At 29.9% G+C, this 20,945-nt stretch overlaps 1 protein-coding gene across 3 annotated transcripts in view; it reads right to left on the bottom strand.

The window, feature by feature from the left end:
- Positions 1–4,459: 4,459 nt before the first annotated feature.
- Positions 4,460–20,945, bottom strand: part of LOC130902157 (neurofibromin) — a 51,309-nt gene continuing 34,823 nt past the window's right edge. For all 3 annotated transcript variants that reach the window (XM_057814046.1, XM_057814037.1, XM_057814064.1), the window contains one exon: positions 4,460–18,960. In XM_057814046.1, the coding sequence (XP_057670029.1) occupies positions 18,643–18,960 (318 nt within the window). In that variant the 3' untranslated portion in view covers positions 4,460–18,642. The remainder of the gene's footprint in view (positions 18,961–20,945) is intronic.

The following is a 20,945-nucleotide window of genomic DNA, read 5'->3' on the forward strand; positions in this document are numbered from 1 at the left end:
TATTCAGTATTTTCCATTTATTAATAAGATTTGTAGGTACCATTTATGTATGAAAGCTCTGAAAAAATCTGTTTCGATCGGAGAGCAAACTTTGAAATGGAATCAATCACTTTTTATTGAAAAAATGATTGATATACAATAAATTTATAACATAATAACATAAACACGAGGATACCAACAAACATTTTTAAATTATATCTATCTATTTTTTTTATTATCTATTTATTATAAGGTATTATCTAATACCTTATTTATCTATCTATTTATTTTGTTGTTGGTTATCATAATACGAATTAAAAGTGAGAGAAGTCACGTGAATTATGTCACCCTCGCATAAGAAGGTCATATTCAAAAGGCGTGTCCACTGGTTCATGAAATTCCAGTGTGATTTCGGTTCCATTTCGGCTTATCAGCCAGAAGAAACGCGATAACTTCTTTTAAAATATTGTACTAATTTGTTTAACTGAATCCAAGTGATATACAAGGTGATTCAAAAACATTGAAATATTATAGTACCAAAAACAAAATATATTCCCAATGGGATATAGACCAGGATTTCCTAACACCATTCACCATACACCACCGTCTCTAAATTTAACGCAGTTTTATCTAACAAGTGTATAGATACCACAAATCCACCACAGCAATTGGGTAGTCAAACAAGATAGGTATTATCCACCAAATCAGGAACAGTTTCAATGATACAAAGCCAACAAGTTGAACACTATCAACAATTAAAACAACAAAATTATTATGGAAGAACGTCAAATTGTTCACAAAGATAACCCCTTGCAAGTAGAAAGTGTTAAAAGGGAAAAAGCAAATACAAATCGAAAACAATGTGAGAGTAGATATTTCCAATCTATTTATCACTTTAACGCCACCTGAAGATGAAGGAAATAATTTTATAAACCATAAATACATTAACGATGCTAATCTGAATATACGGATACATTGGTTATACATAAATCAAGTAGAATTTGCTAGACATTTTGAACCTAGGATATATGTTTCGACGATGTCTCAGAAATGCTATTCCTACGATGTATTTGCATGGTAAGTTCATCTCCTTGCTCGTAAAAAGCTAGATATACCAATACCACGTTTCAGATAAAGCAATAAATGCCAATATCAATGTACTATCTACATCCAATAGTATACTATGAACAACAACTAATTTACCATTAACATTGGAGCCATCACAGACTTTAGGCTCTTCTACACCAAGCACATCTAAACGTATGTGTATATTAGTTTATAAAATGCTATTGATAATTATATAATTAAATCAAATCCGAGACAATATGCACAGTGTTGTGAAGATATAAATCAAATGCCAATGCACTTTATCAACAAAATAAAATTTAGATCTTTGCTATGCTTGACAATTAGTTGGATTAATTTTGCACAACTTATAAAATGGCCTACGTTTAGTGGTTACCTATAAAATCAGTATGTTTCTAAGAGACAATGTGAAGTAATATTTTACTTACAACCAACTTTTTGTATCTGAGAAACTAAATATGATCCAAGAGGGGATCATGCACCAGAGCATACATGAATTATCTCGACCATTCCCACAGAAATCGATGATTTGCTGTTTCCACGGAATCACAGTGCGAGGACCTCATCAGCATTTTACATTAATATAAAAGTATTTTCTCACACATTTTTAGTCAGTCAGTTGTGGTCATTTAGAGTAAATTGTAATCATTCTATAATTAATTTGTGTAAAATAAAGTTTTTAAAAAGTGTTTTCGAAGTTAATAATTTGAAAGTGGCGCAGTCAGGAGTATATTCGGGATTGGAATATGAATTCAAATTATTTCATGAAAAAAACAATATTCTTGCAGTTATGACAAATATTCAAGTAATTCATTACATTTAGAATTTGTATTGAAATTGACTAAATAACAAATTTTTATGGGAGAAGAAATAACACAAAAAATATGTCCATTTAAAACACACAAATCAACACAATCATTTTTATACAAACCGTATTTAGCACAAAATTACCAAATTTTCTATTTTTTTACTCCGAAATGTTGATTAAAATCCTAATGACTATTGTAAGGTCACGAGACCTCGCCAAAGCCAATAGTAACGCGGCAAGCTGCCTATAAACGCTCTCTCTACCACATAAGCTCGTCTAAAGTGCTACTCACTCGCACCTATACATAATTTGTTAGATCACCTGGCAGGTAGAAAATCCCACCATGTCTTTTTGAGAATGTTATTTTTTAGTTATAGATAATACCTTATAAAAATTATATATATATATATATATATATATATATATATATATATATATATATATAAAGTTTTTTCAAATACATTTTCTACATTTTTTTGCAAAGTATTTTTGCACGCGTCTGGCAATGTAAAAACCTCGACTAAATCGTCTGGCTTAATTTTTTTTAAACATAAAACTACAACATATAAAAATTTCATTTTGCTTAAAATATATTTTCGGAAAAAAAAGTATTTTGAAAAAATGATCGGTTTATTTAGCACTACTACTCACCATCCAAGTCTGCAGCTGCGAGTTAGGGTATATTAGAAGAGGTATGGACCAAGTTTTCAGTTTGCCTCAAATACCTACCCAAATATTGGTGCCAACTCTCGGACTATATTAGGAGTGACATATTGGGCGTAACATAGATAAGAAGTACAGTGAATATTGTAATAACGTGTTATGACGAATGTAAACTATTAGTGTTTTAGTAAACAACAAAATCTTGTGCAGTTTTGTAGACTGTGGGGATAAAATTGATTGAGAGTATTGTAGTTCTTCAGGAACTAAAATGTCATTGATTTTAAAATCAACTAAGATCTATATGTTAGGTCCAAACTGCAATAAAGTTTTTTTATTAAAGAAAAAATCACAAATACGCTGAAAGTGAGGTAATTGTGGAATAAACAGATAAATAGAGGATTGGATGTATATATGTAATATCTTAGATACAAACGTCATATTTTTAAGAAACATACATTTTCTTCTTACAATGAATAAATCTATCACAAATAGAATTTACATATGGATAAAGAATAAAAGTGAGCCTAAATGTAAATGAATAACCTGGAAAAACATGTAACAAGTCATATGCATCTTTTTTACAAATGTTTTACTTATATTTGGTTAAGGATACGCAAAGTTTTCATAATAATAATTCATAAGTAATTAATTTTCTATGGACATATAGATATATGATATATATTTAGAAAGTATTGCGTTGAAAATAATATGTGAATTTATGTTTACTTCTAGAAAAACTCCTAACCAGATATAAGTAGATAAAGGCCATCAGAATTAACATATAATTTGGAGGCATTTTAAATACAAAAAATTTCTTGATACCTTCAATAAAGGAATACTAATACACCATATTCTGCAAAGTTCACTTGAGCCCTGTGAACTTTTCAGATAAATACTATAACTACTTCAACAAATGTTCTGGTGACTTTTATCACAACGCATATGTCTATATTTAGCCCAAACAAATAGAGTTTTAAAAACGTCAAGAGATTTCAAAATATTACTGTAACAAAGACAGATTAAATGAACCAAATTTTTCTAAATCAATGAAGCCACTTTTCTACTTAACCGTTTCGTAATCCTAATGTTAATTTACATTACCTTAAATTGTCAGATTTGTCAGCTTGGATTTGGAATTATTATTTTACTGTCCTGTTGAATTAATTTTACTTAAAAATTTAGTCATAACTAAACTCTATTTCAAATATGTTGGAAAAATTAATTTACACTGTACCTAAATATAAATATAAGTTTGGCAACTAAGTACTTTCGCTTTTTACTGATAAAGAGCCTTGCTTTATTTTTTGAGTAATTTATGTTAGTGCTGGACTTTGTCGTTTGACACGTGATACTGGTCACATTGACGTAACTTTAGAAGCAAATAGTGTGTGATATTAGATATGGGTTAATTTTAAATGGAGTGCAGAAACGAACATATTCGCTGCTGTGGCTCACAAAGAAATATGTGAAGTTTATGGTGCTCAGTGGCCCTTAAGCATCCACCAAAGGGGCCTCCTATACTTTCAAACTGTATACTAAAGATAGATATGACAATAGTTGGTTAACCTTTTGATTGGTCGGTCCGCCATTTAGGAGCTCGACTTTTGATTGGTCCATTTGGACTTATTGATGAGCAGAAAATTTAAAATTACTGGAATTGACAGTACCATTCTTGTCTACCATGTTTAACAGACAAGAATAGGGCGATGCCCCATAACAGCGATTTTAATATTTCCATTATAGTAGACTGTACCTATTGTCGCCACTGTATTTCAAACCAAATTTAGGCAACCGCGGGACACTGCAGCATTGGCAACAACACGTGTCTTGCTGTAAAATAGAACCGAAAAATATGGAAAAACCAAGCTGCATCTGGGATTTCCATTAAACCATAAACATACAAGAGGAATCTGCATTTCAGCGCCATTCCCTAGCAAATTGAGTCTGTTCGATGAATTCTCATCGCTTCATATTTCGTAGACTAAAACAGGTTAGTAAAAAAAGCCTGTGTATACTTAATTGTTCATTGTTTTACTTTTAGTGATGGTTGGTGGTTTGACTTAGTATAGTGTAACCAAATTCCAATTTATTTTTAATTGTTTATTGTTTTATAATGGAAGGAATCTCGTTCTTAAAAATTTTAAAAGTAATATAGTCGAAATCAGTCAAAGTTTAGGGACGAACTTCAAATTTTTGAAAATATTTAGTATTTACTCGTAGTCATATAAATATAAAATAAGTAAAGCTGTCCATATAATTATATATAATTTTTTATTTGCTTCTGCCCAAATGAATGTGCACTAAGTGTACAGAATGATTCTTTAATAAATGAGGGATGTTCTACTTCAAGCCATCCAAAGACTAATATTAACGACTTTGACAATAGTTTTAAACAAGACGATGTGGAAATAACAGATAATGTTTCAACGGATATTAGGGACTACGAAAAAGACAAAGTGATACCCGATGATATTAAAAACGTAATAAGTTTGCCGCCTAAAGGACCGTTTCCAAAAGACCCAAAGCAGAAAAATAGATCATTTAGTGAAGCATACTACACCTCAAATACCAAATATGGTCTGGTCCAAGGGTATGGCTTTGCTATTCAAAATCTCTAGACGCTGTATACTGCTTATCTTGCTGGTTGTTTTCCGCAGAAGATAATAAATGACGAACAGGCTTAAGAGACTGGAAAAATCTATCTTTCCCAATTACTTCACACAGTAATAGCCAATCCAATAGCCAAAACGTTTTCGATTTTGAAGGCTGTAATGGCAATTTTCTTTCATTTGTTGAGTTGGTTTCATGTTATGATGAAAGTCATAAAAATACCCAAAGGAAGTACAAAATATAGTCCGGCTATCCAATATGAACTTATACAGCCTTTGTCTAGTGCAACTTTGCAGGAAATTGTTTCCCGAATCAATTCGGCACCTTTCTTTGCACTTATTTTGGATAACACAGGATATCTCAAAAAATGATCAATTTAGCATAGTAATAAGAACTGTAAGTGTTAAGAAATGAAAATAAACAGGTAATGGATTCTGAAATAAAAGAACAGTTTCTGGAATTTTTTTAGTTAGGGCAACAGCAGTCGGCAAAAGAGATGACGGACTTTGTTCTTAACCATCTAAAGGATCTAAATATTCCTATAGAAAAATGTTATGGTTAAGGGTATGATGGTGCCAGCTTGATGAGTGGCGTATACAATGGGGTCCAAGCCCTTGTCAAGCTCATACAACCCAACGCAGATTATGTGCACTGCGCTAGTCACAACCTCAATCTGGTAATTAACGATGACGGTTCAAGTTGCAAAGAAATAAACACTTTTTTGCAATTTTTGCGATTAGTATTAAAAGATGGGATATTCTTTCCTCATTCTGTGGCGACTCCGCAATAACTTTAAAAACCTTAAATTCCACTAGGTGGTCCGGATGAGCTCAATCTGTCCTAGCAGTAAAGCTTCGTTTTTGGATATCTTAAAATGTTTAACAGATACTCAGCTTAAATCCCAAAAACAGGAAGAAAGAGAAGCCGCTAGTCTAAAGAAGAAAATGGCTACATTTGAATTTGTTTTCACTACGGTTTTTATGTTTAAAATTCTCAGACTTCTAAAATTTTGCAAAAACAAAACGTTGATTTAAATAAAACAAGTAAAGCTTTAGAACAAGTAAATGTCACAATGATTATCTTTCGGAATTCTTATGACCAAGTAAAAAAAGAAGCTGTTGATCTTTCCAAAAAATATAATGTAGATCCAAATTTCCAAACAAAGCGACAACCAGTAATTAAAAAACACTTTTGACGAGTTAGCACGTGACCACCGCTTCGAAAATAGGAAAAGAGCGTTTAAATTCAACGTATTTAATTTTGTAATTGACTACATAATTCAACTAACAAATTTTATTCAATGGTACATTGAAAAATAATTTTAACTTTTTAGAGCCAAAGTTTTTGTTGGATTCTTCCTATGAAGAAAAATGTGGCAGACTTTGTCCTAAGATTATCTCTGTTTGTTTTACAAACCAGTTTATTCAAATGGCAAACTTGATTAAGTCCGAAATTACGAAACATATGTCGGTTAGCAGCCTATTCCAAATGTTAATGGACAAGTATGGATTTATGGAAAGCGATTTTGCAGAAATCTATACAGAATTTCTTCTCTTTTTACCTTCTCAGTAACGGTGGCCAATGTTGAAAGAACGTTTAGTAAATTGAAGATTATAAAAAATTATTTAAGGGCAAATACAGGTGAAGAACGACTTTGCAACCTGATTGCTATTGAATACAAACTTGCATCTTCACTATATTTAAAGGACATCATAAAGAGTTTTGCGAACTCAAAGGCTAGGAGACCTATTTGTTTGCAATTTAAGTTCATAAAGAGATTTGAAACGTAATAAATTTATTGATTTATTTTACTTTAATAATTGTTCTTAGAAGAATCTTTTGGTATTTTTGAAGCAATAATTTGATTATGCTTTGACACTTACAGAGGGGACCCGAGAGGATCCCCTGCACAGAAGCCCAAAATTTATAGTAACGCCGCTGTTAGTCCTGATTGTTTAACAGAGCGCATGTGTCAGAATTGGTATAAAAAATTCCGTTCTGGAAATTTCTTCCTCAAAGATGTGCAACGATCTGATCGGCCTACTGAAGTTGATGATGACCAAATCAAAGTCATAATTGAAGAGGATCGTCATATAACTGTTCGAGAGGTTGCGATGAGGCTACACAAAACAATTGAAAAACACTCAAAATGTCTTGAGTTAGTTTAGAAGCTTGATATTTGGGTACCTCACGAATTGAAAGAAAGTCATTTGCGATATGCAACTTAAACGACATGAAACCGACCGTTCATCACTGGTAACGAAAAATGGGTCCTGTACAGTAACATGGTTCGAAAACGATCATGAAGCAAATATGATGAACCAGCAAAAACCACATCGAAAGAGGCAAAACAACAAAAAAAGCTCATGCTGTCAGTTTAGTGGGATTACAAAGGTGTTGTGTTTTTTGAGCCGCTTCCAAAGAACCAAACGATCAATTCTGATGTTTACTCTCAACAATTAATGAAATTGAATGAAGCAATCGAAAAAAAGCGGCCCGAATTGTCAAATCGGAAATATTTAGTGTCCCACCATGCTTATGCAAGGACTTACAAATCTTTGGCAACTTGTAGGAAACTATTGACTGGGAAGTGATGCCTCATCCCCCATACAGCCAATATGGTCAAACTTTCACAAATAACGATGACCTTCAGTCACACCTGATTCAGTTTTTTGCTGATAAGTACCAGAAATTTTATGAGCGCGGAATAATGAAGCTGAAAGAAAGTTAGCTAAAGGTCATTGAGCAAAATGGAAAATATATAATTGATTAAAAACTATCCTTTGTTAAAAAAAGTTTTTTATTTTATATTACAAAACCGAAATTACTTTGTCGCCAACCTAATCATATTTCTGTTATTATGGTACCATCTCTATAATGATTATGCACATAAAACCAGATAAGTTAACGCTAACTAGAATTATGTAAAAATATATTTGAAATACAGTGCAAATGCATTATTTTTTAATAGAAACATTATGCCAATCATTTTTGTTGATAGGTAAAATTTAGCAACTATTGACAACCTAAAAGACATAAGTAGCTATATTACTAGGAATACTGAATGACATCACCAATTCAGAAAAAAATGATTCCTAATTATGATCACTTAAATATTGCGAACCATTTTCAATATTGAATATATGCTAAAACTCAACACTTTACAATTTAAACAAGGTTTTTTTAGTGTACAATATTGTTTTATACAGTATTGCAAAATTGGACTTGAAAGATATTTCTATTCACATTACTTTCAGTTTAGAAGTAAAATTTTAGAGATATTGATAGTATATATTTATGTAGAATAAGTTAGTAATTTTATTCATCCATAGACAAATAATTAAAAATTAGTAAACATTACATTATCCTTAGGTGCAAATGTAAATAATATAAAAAAGCAATATGTACCGCAACATGTGGAGAAAATATGTAAAATATCATAAAAACTTTAAATGCATATTTTATATTAAAAATGTGATTGTGTTACAATAGAAATAATATGTTTTTGTGATAACAAATTTCAAAATTATAATTCTAGACCTGCATCAAGAAATAATCTTTTAAAGATTCCACAAGGATCTACAATAAGCTCTACCCTCCAATATCGTCGATAAATTCTCTTCATTGGTTGAAAGAAAATTGTACGCCGATGATTTAGTTCTATTTGCAGAAGGTAAAAATATGACCCAATACAATAAGACCCATTCTAATCTTAAACGATCAAAATTGATAATTTGTGGAAAGTATTAAATTTCTGGGCATAACTTTCAGTGAAACTTGGAAACATATCAATTACCTCAAGAAAGTCTACAAAAATGGTCTAAATCTATTAAAAACAATTGCCAGTCGATTATGATCATTGTTGACGCATCATGTGAGAAAACATATCTTAAACAATTTGACATATTGCAAAACACTGCACTAAGAATCGCTACTGCCGCATTTCGAACAACACTGTGAAAGTCTTCACTGTCTCACCGGAAAAATAATCCTGTTAATCGCAACATCAATACAGATGCTTTAAACATTCATTTGGAAACAAACTCTTCCATTTCATTCCTTCCCTTCCAAGCATTAACGTAAACATGAGCCCGCTTAAAAAAGAAGAAACGCCCAATTTTTAATAGCACAATCATTCTGTACTTTTACGGGAGTAAGCTTTAAACAAAATCATTTTATGTACACGGACGTATCCACAAAACCTAATGGCCTACGAGCAGCAGTAGTACTTGCAAACGAAAATCACACATTCAAACTATCTCCACACTGTAGAGCTCTATGCCAAATTACAGGCACTAATCGTGTCTTCGATTTAGAAATGTTGACGCTATTTTCTCCCAAACATTAAATTGTACACGACAATTTGTTTAGAACGACGAGCAGCCACTCTTTAAAACAAAACAAAAAGCCGCATTTATATTACGATATAAAATATGTCTGTTCAAAACAAGTGAGCTATGACTTTCACATATATGTCATTACTCCTTGAGTTGAAGTTTTTAGTTAGTTATAGAAGTTATTCACATTCTTTAATACGCCACGAGGCTTGGTCTTACACCAGAGTCTGAATGTTCGAGATTTTGATATCAGGCTGGATTATTGTCACTGATATTCTCGTTTTAATGTGCATGTTTACTTTTTAAGGATCAAGTTAACTGTTGTGATAATGACTGAAGGATTGAGGAATTTCCATTATCTAAATTCAATATATCTATCGTTTTACTCTTATAGGAAGTGGAAGAAAACAGTTATGGAAGCAAGTTAAGGTAGGTCGACAATCGACTTCGCACGATCAATTCAATGGGCTGAACGTAATCTAAATAATCTATACACATGAATTATTTTTAGTGCATTATGCGAACGTTAAGCTATATATAATGGCAATTATGAGCTTCCGAAAAAAAATATTAGTCACCAATATACACAATCCAAACCTTCCTTCCTCTATGACATAGAAAATACAGACACATACAAATTTGGATAAATCTATTAACAATATATTAACTACAGTAAGAAATAATATGTAAAACGGTGAAAAAGACATGGTGCATTGTAATAAACTGTCGAAAGATATTAATCAATATAGCAATTGTTGATTAAAAGCACCAAAATAAAAATGTATCAAAAGAATAATTGTCTACAAGCATTTGCATATTTGGATTATCTTTAATTAAGCTAGTGGTTTGGAAGAATGCTATCAAATATTGAATTAAAGATTCAACAAGTTACTGCGAATGATGCAAAAGCTGATAGTTCCAATACTTTGCTACTGCCTTATTTTCCTCACTCCTCCTAAATTCACTAGCTTAATTCCATGCATTGTATGAAATAATTGAGTTAATATCAATATTTTCTCTAAGTAAAGATACTTTTATCTCCGTATGGAAAGTTACATTGATCTTGTACTTGTCATACTGTAACTAGTACTAGTAAGTTGGAATTTTTGGAACCGTTTTTGCTATTTATACTGAACACACTGTTTACATTACCACTACACCAAAACTCACTGACGCGCGTTTCGTTAACCAAGTTATCTTCTTCAAAGACTGAAGGTAAATTGAGGTAGAAGGTACCTTCATTCTCTGAAGACGATAAATTACTTATCGAAACGCGCTACATACAGTGGAATTATGAGTGTTGGCGTAGTGGTAGTGTAAACATTGTGTTCAGTACTGTAACCAGTATGCCAATTATTAATTTCAGTCACATTCTCAAAAGCAACCAACCACTTATTGTCAAATATATAAAATTATGTACAAATTTAAAATACCCATATATACTATTTTAAAATATTGCTCTTGAATTATGTGAATCGGGTTCACTTGTTAAAGATGTAAAGGCACATACCGAATAAATGATTGCCCACATAAATGTTAGGTAAGATGTTGTAAAATGTTGTAAAAGGAACCACTTTAATATCGTTTGTGAACGACACCTATCTAAAGGAAGGATTAAATTATGAATATAAATGAAATTTTAAATTAAATATCTTTTCAATTTTATCTAAAAACAGAAAAATTTCAAATATCTATTTTAAATGTTTTGAAGGATTTAATTATGTGCAATACCTTCACAAAAACTATATCATTAAACGTTTATGTTTTTAAAATATTCTTGTCAACGTTGTTGGTATAAGAAAAAAAATCATTGTAAAGCAATGAGCCTTATACTATATAAAACAATATTTTTTATGCATATGCCAGATGAAAACGCGTTAATGAGTACTATTTATGTAATAGCTCTTAAAAATTAAGGCATGGGAAAATTTCTGTTAAAGGGTGATAAAATAATAGTATTTATTGTAGATTATGAAATAAAATTAAGAACTTGCCCAATAACTCGCCCTAGAAGTGAATAGTTCATTGAAATATATGAAAATGTTAACATTGCTTCAATATATAGTTTGTCATAACCAAATAACATCAAAGTTTTCATTAACTATTTCATTTTAATTGATGTTTAATAAGCTGCAAAGATAAAAATAGCAGCACAATATTTCAGTTGGATCCAAAGGCCCAAAGACTCCTAACCTATAACTACCTTCATTCGACAACTTTTATTAAGAAAGGGTATAAAAAAAGTTCATGTATATACTTGGAAAAATATCAAAATATACCTCTTTTTTACAAAAGAAGTTTGTTTCAGTATCAAGTTTATGAGACATAGTAATTATGATTTTTAGTGCAGTTGTAGAACATAGTGTCATCAGTATGATTATCGCCAGGGATACCAGAAATTTCAACTCACTTCTTTATTAAACGAAGTTATAGCCATGGGATAGAAATCGTGAATCTTGTAATTAATCAAATTTAAAAATTCTGGTGTGAAAGGTACTTTACTCTTCATTAACCCAGTTCTTAGATAGCTTAACGAGTAATGCATTAAAGATTTCGATCTCTCATTAACATTACTATAAAATTTTTGCACAAAGTATCTCTTGACGAGTGTTTCATGAGAACGCAAAAATAAAATTTATGACAGCTGTAGTCTCGCAGCAAAACATCATCTTGATCTAACACGGTTCACTACCGAGAAGCCACCTTGACGTGTCAATTTTGGAGAATTTATGGATGTGTTTCACTCTCAAAGTACTAGTCTAAACAAAACATCGCTCTGCATTCAACCTAGTTTCCAGACGGACTAACGAGTAATATATGAGGCATTTGGTTTCAAAACCGGTTACATCCATTTTTTCCAAAAATTTTTTTATTTCATTTTTTATAAGTTTTTAATGTTAGAAATGATGTGTTAGACGCGTTTGTTTCAAAAACGTCTAGATCCTTCTAAAATCAATACTAAAAGATTCCATTTCTCATCAAAAGCGGTTCCATCCAAACTTCACCAATCGGCCGCTTGGAGCAGTCCTATCGACCACGTTTGTTTTGGTAATCACCACAACCTTCTCATTCTTCAACCAAGTCACCGAAATCTTGTTTTAAATATTTGCCTCAAGTGACAAACACGGAAAAGAGAGTGTAAACCTTTTAATTATGGAAAAAAATCCTGAAATTTAGTTGGTGCAACCAAGAAAAAGGCCGAAACTTCAAAAATCTTGGAAACGCTCCTTAGAAAAGTGTGAAAGGTTTGTGTTTTTCTTTCTTTAGTAAACATCTTGTTCCATTTCTATATTTATAATAAAATTCAAACAAAGTTTGACTTATTTTCTAATTTTTCTAGATACAAATCACCAGGAGTTCCCATAAAACAAGTCAAATGCGTTCATCGTACAAAACAAAACACCTATTTATGAGACAAATTGAAATCTACCGACATCTCATATTTCCATCGCTTGTTTTACACTCACGAAACCAAAGTAGGTAGTTTCATTTTAGAACATAATGAGATAATTGAATAAAAAAGATTTATTTGAATTTTCTTACTCAATTTTCTAACTTAATTTTCTCTGTTTCAGATGGACCAAGATAGATTTATCATAAAATTCACGGAAGCAATGAAGACCCAAAGATCTTGAGTGGTGAATGGGAAAAGATGTCCCAATACGTTTTCGTACAAATATTTTGTAATCACCTCAAACAATATTAAAATTCAGATTTGTCGTAAAGCGTTTATAGATGTTCTATTGATTACAAAAAGCCGAGTTGAAGGGCCTACTAGCTTTTAAAAATAGCTCCCGAAACTGTTAAAAAAGTTGAAATTGCAGTACTAAAACTAATATTCTTGTCAGAGGCGAGAAGAATTACCTAACTGACATTGGACACGCTAAAAGTGTGTGCAAAAAGGGCAAAAATTTTTCGGAAAATCTTCCATTTTGTGAGATTTCAACCGGTGTTCATGTTTCCGAACAGAAGTTGGATGATGTTGATGCTCTATTAAAAAAAAATTATGGGGAAGGCTGGAGAGCATTAGATACACTAGAGTTCTATAAAGAGGTAATAGACCATACAACGTCACCTATCCAAAATGATAAGCATGTTACCAATTTGGATGTTTGCCAACTTCAAGATATAAATGAAAATTTGTATATTTAAAAATAAAAAAACAACATGTATATATTGTTTAAAATAAAATAAAATCCTTTGTTTTTTGTTAAACCATAAATTTATATTTTCTTATCAAAGTCAGGTACATCCAACATATGTTTTTATGTTGGATGAGATTTAAAAAAACAACAGGTGATGAAAAGATGTCAAAAAATTTTATTTGAAGTTAATTGTTTGCAAAACAACGAAAAAGATAAAAAAAATTGTTGAATTGATTAATTTTTTAAATTGAATCTTTTTTGATCAGTCCTGAAAAATTTTTGAAAATGGATGTAACCGGTTTTGAAACCAAATGCCTCATATAAGACATTATGAATTTCTAGTAGGTAATATTGTCAATGTGAAGTGACCAGGTAAGATAAAAGGCTGTATATTAATAATAGAGAAACCAGTATCTTATTGTACCAATTCTACCACCACTGAGTTGATGCGTGAAAAAATTTCGGTGGGACTGATTGGCTTAGCTGATATTGGGGATATGTAAAATATTTGTCCAAAGAGGGAAAGGCAAAAAAAGTTGTATTTGTGTACAGGAATAAAAGAGAATCTAGATCTCTTTTTTCTAATTTTATTTTCAAAACTATTAAAGTGTGATTGGTTGCAAAATAAGAATTTTATATACCAAATCAAATGGTTCTTCATTAGTTCTTGAAAAGTAATGTGTTTGTAAAGTATGTGAAACTGTATATTTAAAATTCAATGTTTATTCATTTCTTTGTTATAATCAATTAAGTGTTATATGTATGGTACTCATGTAATGTGCTCTTGTTTTTTTGCTACATAATATGTTTGATAGTTACCCATGTCTTGCTTCGTATATTTTCATTGCATTACATAAAAGTTCAGATGCTCTCTATAATCATTCAAAGTAGGACTATATATGTCACTATTTGTGTGGAATAGGCTATAAAATAATGTCTTTGTATGATCAAGTTTAGAAAATTTGTCAATAAAAAAACCCCAGAATATAGATCACAGACAAAATTAACATTTTCAAACAAAAAAACCATTTGGATACTAGAATATACTTATATAATTTGTTAATTTGATACATCTAATCATTATCACTTGTAAATTATTATAAGTTTTGAGATTCTCTTAATGAAAAAAGTCATCTATCTATACCAGACAAAAAATTTTTATATATGGAGCTAGTTTACAAATTTTGTTAACATTTTCGTTTTCTATAAACTGTCTATAATAGTATAATGTTTTCATTGATCATAGATTTTCTGGAGATCGATTAAAATAAACAGAAAAATATGTCACTTGTTTCTAATTTAAAAAAAAATCAAATACGTGATAGTATTAGCTTTGATAAAGGAACAATGGAAAAAAATTACAATATTTAGCTCACCAACTGGCATATCTGCAAGAACTAAAATATGTGATGGTATAACATTAATACATTAATGACTATTAGTAGTACCTGAATTGAATCGTTGTATGTTGTATCGACCTTAAATTACGTAAAATTGGTTCGTAACATTCGATAGATTCATGTTAATAAAGCAGTAACATACAGTAACTTGAAACTCTTAAGTTTAATTGCTTAGTTTAGATTGATAATAGTTCCTCAAAAAATCCAATATTTGACGTGATCACAATAAGAACTATTAACTACAAATTTGTACATTAAGACAATATTTGGAAAAAATGGGATATGTGAAAATTTTTTTAATTCTTATTTCGAATAAGATAGTTAGTACTTATACCTTCTTTTAAGTGATCAAATGCAATAAGTAGGATCTTAATATTTTTCTGTGAACAAAAAACCAATCTGTTGATAACTAATTAATATTCCTATAAAGTTCTTCAAAAGCTTGAATATTAATTGAACGTAGAGGAATTGATTCAGATAATTAAATCTTGTAAAACTAAATTTATTCACCAAATGTGTCAAAAGTGTTAGTAAATTTTACATAATTTTTTGAGTCGGAAAATATAAGAACAGAAGTTGGTACTGCATAATAACAGATGCGGAGATTATTAAATAGAATTATATCCTTATTTGTGCAGTATACCTCGTAGTAGTTAAAAACCTAGTATTCTAGGCATCATGGATGATTTCTCGGAACCATAAAACCTAATTATTTTAGTTTTAAATAGCATTTATAAAATATTGAGGCATTGAATGTTATTATATTAACAAAATATGCATAGAGACATTTAAAATAATGGATTTTTTTCTTTTTAGTAAAGAATCGGAACTAAAATGATAAATTTGGGAATTGTTAACGTTTAGAAACAATAAAAAAATGTGTCTTGAAAACAGTTTCTAATCCTTTTGCAGGAGCTATTCTGATAAAAATACATGATGCAGTAGACCAATAGCATACTCAATGAATTATTTACATTAAAAACTATTTTTTTAACACGGGTAAAATCAAATGTAAAATAAATATATAATGAAAATCTTATAAGACCAAGCACTTATTAGGCAGGAGATTGATATCATTAAATTCTTGATAGCTAAGAAAGATCAATCAACTACAAATTGTAAATAAGAACTAGATATTATTTGGATGAAACGAAAAATAAACAGAAAGCAATTATTAGTAATGAAAAAAGTCTTAAAAATACTGAGATGTATATTGTATATAAAAAATTAAATAAATTTTTGTGCATGAAACGAATGCAAACAATGACAATATATTAATATTTTGTACATTTTGTTTCACATATCCTTAAATTTATTTAGAATATATTAATAACGAATAGTTAGAAGAAACATTTACGTCAATCTTTACCTCAATATATTTCATTTTTAAACCTTGAACGTTAATAAAAATTAGCAGTCTTAATGAGATATCCTCTGGATTAATCTTACAAAACTTTATGTTTTATGAAAAAAATGAGCACAACTCTCGAATAGAGTTGTAGGAGACCAAATAACTTTGAAAAGAAGAGATAACAGCACAACATCTTCCAAACTCTGCTCGTTTATTTTTTAAAGTTAGTCTAATTCAAACAATCATATATGAAATATTTCATTTTTTCACCTTTACTAGGAAATATAAGGTTCTCCTCACAACTCTGGGTTACAGTACATGCCACCAGGCGTTATTAAAAACATATTTTTCTCAAATTAAAATAATTTTAATAAATAATCATATAGTTGTTATCAAATTTTTCACAATGATTTTATTGTCTTACTCGATAAACAAAATATTTATAATAAAAAAACCAGGTACCTTTAGTAATTCACGTATAGATTTGCATATTTTTTAAGAATAAAAGACCTTTATTCATTGCTAGTTAATGTAAATTGATGATTGTTTTTTGGATTAAACAGAACAGAAATTTTTCTGGTTCTACAGAATCACTAGCAATTGAAGTTTCTTTAACTACTTTTTTGTTTGTATAATTATCTCCTAGTTTTATATAGAATTATTTGAAAGATTTATATATCATCCTGAAAAATGTCTAGCGATTTAGTCTACTCTCCATAAAATTCTTTTGTAAGTGTTCTAAAATATATTTTTAATTACTTAAAATAATATTTTATATGACATAAATCGAACCATTAAAATATTTCCATAGTTGTAATACTATTGAATATTTATCGTTGCAGATGAAATTTTTAACACTCAACTTGCTTACAAATGTGAATTAATTAAAGGTAGCCAGTTTTAATCCACACATTAACAGTAAATAAATAGTAATAAATATCAGTCATATATTATATCCAGTTTAAATGTTACTGGTCAGTAAGAGAAAGTATTGTCATGAGCTCATTCTTATATTCAAAAAATTCAATCATTTTTAATTAATTGAGGTAAAGATTACTAACCTAGACATAAAAAATGTTTGTAGATGTTTCCATAAAAGATACAAAACAATGATTTCATATTATTCACTTTTTAAAACAAAGCTAAAGTTGAATTTATTATACAGAGTTGAATGTTACTTGATTTGTAAATTACATTCATATTGTAATACATTATATTTTGACTTTGAAATTTGATCAATATTAAAGGTCACATTTTTTATAGGATAATCTGTATCATTTAGAAAAGATCTTTTGGTTATTTTTGTGCCTAGGCGAAAGTTCAGCTAATAAGCTGAATAAGCGTAATTTCGGTGAACGCTTTTGAGACAGATAGTTCTGAATATCATTTCATATCCTTATATAATTTTATGAATATATGCAAATTTTCACTCCTTATATTCACGGCAGAAGGTTAAACATAATAAGTCTTATTCCTTATATATTTTCTTCGATAGATTCAGAACAAATAATTTTCAAAACTACAAGATTAAACTAATTTCTTCAACAGTCAGTTGTTATATAAAATTATATATGTACCTAATTGTTATAAAATTTTTTAGAATTATTGTACAACATGTGTTGCGTATAATTAGAGCTGTATTTATTAATTGGTAACTCTTATTAGCATTGCTCGGCAATTACCACTAGGAATCACTTGAACCTTTATAAATAAGTTGTGTTTGTGCGCTAGGTTTGGTCCAATCTTGAAATTAATGGAATAAATTTAGCATGTTTTTATAAAGAAACATCAAATTAAAATTAAAAAAACATTGTACAATAAAGTACAAATAAAGAAACAATATCATAACTATCTATATTTATCATAATTACATCATTACTACTTGTAATCACGTCAATGTTTCATATTGTTTTAAAAGGGCTTGATACGATTTCTTAAATTTTAATAAAGCTTGGAGGTGATTAATATTATTGTTTCCATATACACTTCCCTGATTAGATATCAATATTAAAAGCCCATGTGCATACCACAATATGATAAGTGATATATTCATAAATTCAATCGGGGACCATCTAAAATTATTCACTTCAAGAACAAACAAACTATAAAATCGAAGACATTCAAAAATGCCTGTCATCAAAAGGTCAACTTTTTGACACATATGTGTTCAATTTTTTTTGGATTGAAACCCAAATCTAAGTCACATTTTGGCCTGATGACATGTACTATAAAAATGACAAGCTTTCTTCTAACCATTTTTTTCTTATTCGTGTATGGATGAGTTTTCTGAATGAATATGTGCTTTGTTTTTGATACTACGCTGTTTACTACATGAACTTCGTCCCAGAGATGTTGTGCTACCTCCTTCGACATCACGAATCAAATCTTTTTCTGTTGGAGATCCAAGGTTAAGACTCGAAAGACTAGATGAGAGATTCATATTGGAGCTAACACTTAACATTGATGGGTACTGCATCATCTCTCCATTTTCTGCCTCATTTTCATCAACTGGAAGACAAGTTACTACCATTGCTTCTAAACAGTTTACAAATAATTCGCTGCTTTCCGCCATATTGTTATACTACAACAAATATTCAATTTCAAATATCATAATTATGAAATTGTAATTTTATGAATGTTATAATTGAAATTTTAGAGAACCAAAACAATCAGCAAATGAAAAAAAAATAACTAGAAATTTTGTATATTGAAATTGCAAGTTTTGAAATTTATTACAAATAACGTAAAACTTTCACATACTGTCGATTTTTGTTTTGTTTTCCGATTTCTTTAAAATATCTTGTTTTGCCCATTTATTTATCTTACTATCGTTAATTTTCAAGTTACAAATTCAACGCGAAAGAAATGTAAATTTTTGTTAACTGTTTCATTTATAAAAATTAGAATCACGGTAATTAGCCCGTATATAGTAAACTAGCTGACCCGTCAAACGTTGTTCTGCCATATAAATTATATCTACGAAATATTTTTCTAGTTCAATGAAAATAACTAACATACTATAAGCGTAAAGGAAAGTACTTATAATCGAAAGCGTTGTATAGACAATGAAAGTATGCTTTATTTGGGTTAATAAAATATTCTTTGTTAAAGTAACGAATATATTTCAAATTAAAATTCTTGATAGCTGTCTAGAAATCAAAAATAATTATTCATATTTTCACTATCAGTTGGGCGAGAATATGCCACATATAGTTGTCCAATAACCACTTTGAAATGAGATTAATATTCTACATCAGGCTCATAATGGAATACTAGTCGAAGAAATAAATCTGATGTAAATGTTCATTGTTGGCATTGTTGGTCAATTCCTCTACATCTGTTTACTATGAAGCTGCGCGTTTCTCTTCGTTCTAATTGTCTCTATTGATTTCGTTCATCTCGTACCTCTCGTGATTGTGACTGACATAACTGCACCGTGCTCACACGCACATCTGCATTGTTTTGTTCGCCTGTTCTTCGTGTCCTTACATCTTGCATGACTCTAGATTTAATTGTTCGACGCCTCAATTGGTCCCTTTAGGTCTTGCTGGCATTGCTGACTACATAGAAGATATAAATAAATCAAGTTAAAATACTTATCAGAGAAAAAACAATGACTTGATATTATATTAGTTTGCTTATTATTTGACTTACCTTCCACAATAATAAAACAAGTATATTTATTAAACACGACCACGTTTTGTTTCGCTGATGGCCTATCTAGAGAATAAGTTTCACGTAGAACGTATTATTATTATTATTATTACATCTTTGCTATTATATGTGTTCTTTGAAATGTCAAAATATTCAATATAAATATACTATGCCTGTGGCAAAATGTACAAATACGACAATCACTACACCCAATAAAGTATTCATTAGTGTACCAAAATGAGAGAAAATACGGAAACAGTGGTGTAATGCAATGAATAGGACAATAAAATAAACAAAGTTCTTTCGAGACATGTAATCGGTTTTGTTATGAAGATTATTTTGAAGTAAGTTAACTTTTAATTAATTAAGGTATCTCATACAGTATTATTTTTAGTTATTCTAGATATATTAGCACACGTGCTAACTTAAATGAAATATTATTTTTCCAAATTATTTTGAAAAGCAAAACACAGAGCAATGGAATAGGTACTCTATTTTGATATAAATCTTTATAAAAACTATTAAAGGCCAGACGGATTTTCCAAATTTTGAGTATGTTCTTAATATTATAAAGTGATATATGTAAATTATGAGTCTGTATTTTCCAATAATATAGAAATATGCAGTTAAAAAAAGGCATAATGAATGGGAATTCCTCAATAACACAAAGAAAATGTTCAAAAGGAAAATATATTTATATTAATATTTGATATTTGGATTCCTGCAGAAAAAAACATTTACAAAATGTTTAAAACATATAAAAACCGAAAGTCATACTATTCTATTATTTTTCATTCCAGCTTGACACTAACATGGAAAATTATATGAAGTGGAAGATGACGGGCGAGAAAGTAAGAATTAGAAAAGGTGTTCAACCTCATATTTTTATATGTCAGCAGCCAGGTTTCAAGT

This window comes from Diorhabda carinulata, chromosome 1 (assembly GCF_026250575.1).
Source record: "Diorhabda carinulata isolate Delta chromosome 1, icDioCari1.1, whole genome shotgun sequence".
Taxonomy (NCBI): domain Eukaryota; kingdom Metazoa; phylum Arthropoda; class Insecta; order Coleoptera; family Chrysomelidae; genus Diorhabda; species Diorhabda carinulata.